This window comes from Corvus brachyrhynchos, unplaced genomic scaffold (assembly GCF_000691975.1).
Source record: "Corvus brachyrhynchos isolate BGI_N302 unplaced genomic scaffold, ASM69197v1 scaffold545, whole genome shotgun sequence".
Classification (NCBI taxonomy): domain Eukaryota; kingdom Metazoa; phylum Chordata; class Aves; order Passeriformes; family Corvidae; genus Corvus; species Corvus brachyrhynchos.
This window is the reverse complement of record NW_008238116.1, coordinates 163,576-165,725: the sequence shown is the minus strand read 5'-3', so window position 1 is coordinate 165,725 and position 2,150 is coordinate 163,576. Positions and strand designations below refer to the sequence as shown.

Sequence of the window (2,150 nt, the reverse complement as noted above, 5' to 3'; positions counted from 1 at the left end):
CAGTCCCTCGGCAGCAACCCGTGAAGGTCCAGCTGGCACTGCCAGCTTTGAGACACCGGGCAGCCACCAGCCCAAACATCACGCAGGACACGAGGGAGATGGACACCAAGGAGATGATGAGGTAAAGAGTTAGGTTGGTATCCTCGGGAGAAGACTGGGGGAGGTCCAAGGACTTGGAGAAGTCCTGCACGCTGTTTTCCTCTGGAGAAATGACTATTACCACAGAGGCCGAGAGGGACGGGGTGCCATTGTCCCTCACTTCGACCACCAGCCTGTGGGAATCTTCTGACTCCCTGAGAGCCTGTGCAACCCTTATCTCTCCAGAGCGGCGTTCCACTTGGAAAGGCAAAGCCTCAGCAGACTCCTGCAGCTGGTAGGACAGCCAGGCATTATGGCCACTGTCAGCATCAACTGCTACAATTTTGGTAACCAGATAGCCAGGCTCTGCCAAGGCCGGGATGGCTTGGTGGAAGGCAGAGCCCTTGGGGACAGACGGGTAGACAATGTTGGGAGCATTGTCATTCTCGTCCAGGACAAACACATGGACCACAGCAGTGCTACTCAGAGCAGGAGACCCAGCATCCTTCACCTCCACGGGCACCTGGAACACCTTGTCCTGCTCGTAATCCAGAGCTCGCACGGTGTAGATGGTGCCATTGTCCTGGTCTATTCGGAAGTAGGTTGAGATGGGTACATCCTGCATCCCGTTGTCCAGGATGGAGTAAGACAGCTTGGCATTGCTACCCTCATCAGGATCTGATGCTGACACTGAAAAGACAGAAGTTCCAGGAAGGGAGTTTTCCTGAACGTGAGCTGTATCAAAAGGGCTGGAGAAATTCGGTGCGTTATCATTCACGTCAGCAATGCGGAGATAAAAGGTTTTTTGTGTGGCCCTCTGGGGGGACCCTGAATCCACAGCCCTCACCGTGATGTTGTATCCACTGGCCTTCTCCCGATCAAGGGGACCACTGGTGACCAGAGAGAAATGCTCTTTGAAAGACGACACTAGTTTAAATGGGAGCTCTTTTGCTATCTGTAGACGGACCTGCCCATTGTCACCAGAATCGCTGTCCTTCACGCCAATGAGGGCGATCACAGTGCCTGGGGCTGCATCCTCCTGCACTGGGCTGGAGACAGAGGTCAGCACAATCTCTGGGCTATTATCATTGATATCAATTAATTCCACTCGCAGGTGACAGTGGCCTTCCATGGCTGGAGATCCCTTGTCCCTGGCTCGAACCGCAATCTCGTAAGCACTGGATTCCTCATAATCCAGCGGGGCTTTGGTTCTGATCTCCCCTGTCCGAGCATCTAAGGAGAACAGCTTGGTGAATTTACCAGGTGCATTATTGCTAGTTTTGAAAGAATATTCCACATCCCCGTTGGGACCTTCATCCAAGTCGGTGACATTCAGCTTGGTGACCAGAGTGCCCACTGGCACATTCTCCTCCAGAAGTACCTTGGATATGGGTGGGTCACAGACAGGAGGGTTGTCATTTGCATCCAGGACATGGATGGTAACCTTGGCAGTGCCAGATTTCACAGGATTCCCTCCATCCAGGGCTGTCAGTGTTAGATGATGAACAGGCACTTTCTCTCTATCCAGTGCTTTTTCAAGCACGATCTCGGGCATTTTAACACCATCTCCTCTCACGTTGATGCTCAGGGCAAAATGCTTGCTGGGGCTGAGCTCGTAGGTGGAGATGGAGTTGGAGCCCATATCCGGGTCTTCTGCTACCTCCAAGGGCAGCCGAGTCCCAGGGTTGGCTACCTCAGTGATCTCCAGCACCACCTCCGGCTTGGGGAACTGGGGCGCGTTGTCGTTCACGTCGAGGACGTCCACCTCAACACGGTGGAGCTGGAGGGGATTCTCCATGACGAGCTGGAGGTGCAGAGAGCACGTGGGGCTCTGTCCACACAGTGCCTCCCGGTCCAGCCTGCTGTCCAGGAGCAGCACACCTGCTGCCAGGTCCACCTGGAAGTGCCGCTGCCCACCCTCGCTCACCAGGCGCAGGTTGCGAGCAGCCAGGCTCCGCACCTCCACCCCTAAGTCCTTGGCCAGGTCGCCCACAGAGAAGCCCGGCTCGCGATCCTCGGGCACGGAGTAGTGGAGCTGGGCGCAGCTGGGAGCCGGCAGGCAGGAGAGGGCT

At 55.7% G+C, this 2,150-nt stretch overlaps 2 protein-coding genes across 2 annotated transcripts in view; both read right to left on the bottom strand.

Annotated features, from left to right (window-relative positions):
• Window positions 1-2,150, bottom strand: part of LOC103614982 (protocadherin gamma-A9-like) — a 107,870-nt gene that overhangs the window by 22,644 nt on the left and 83,076 nt on the right. The gene's annotated exons all lie outside the window — the stretch shown is intronic.
• Window positions 1-2,150, bottom strand: part of LOC103614987 (protocadherin Fat 4-like) — a 15,993-nt gene that overhangs the window by 943 nt on the left and 12,900 nt on the right. Inside the window, exon 5 of the mRNA XM_017733395.1 lies at window positions 19-2,148. Within this exon, the coding sequence (XP_017588884.1) occupies window positions 19-2,148 (2,130 nt within the window). The remainder of the gene's footprint in view (window positions 1-18; window positions 2,149-2,150) is intronic.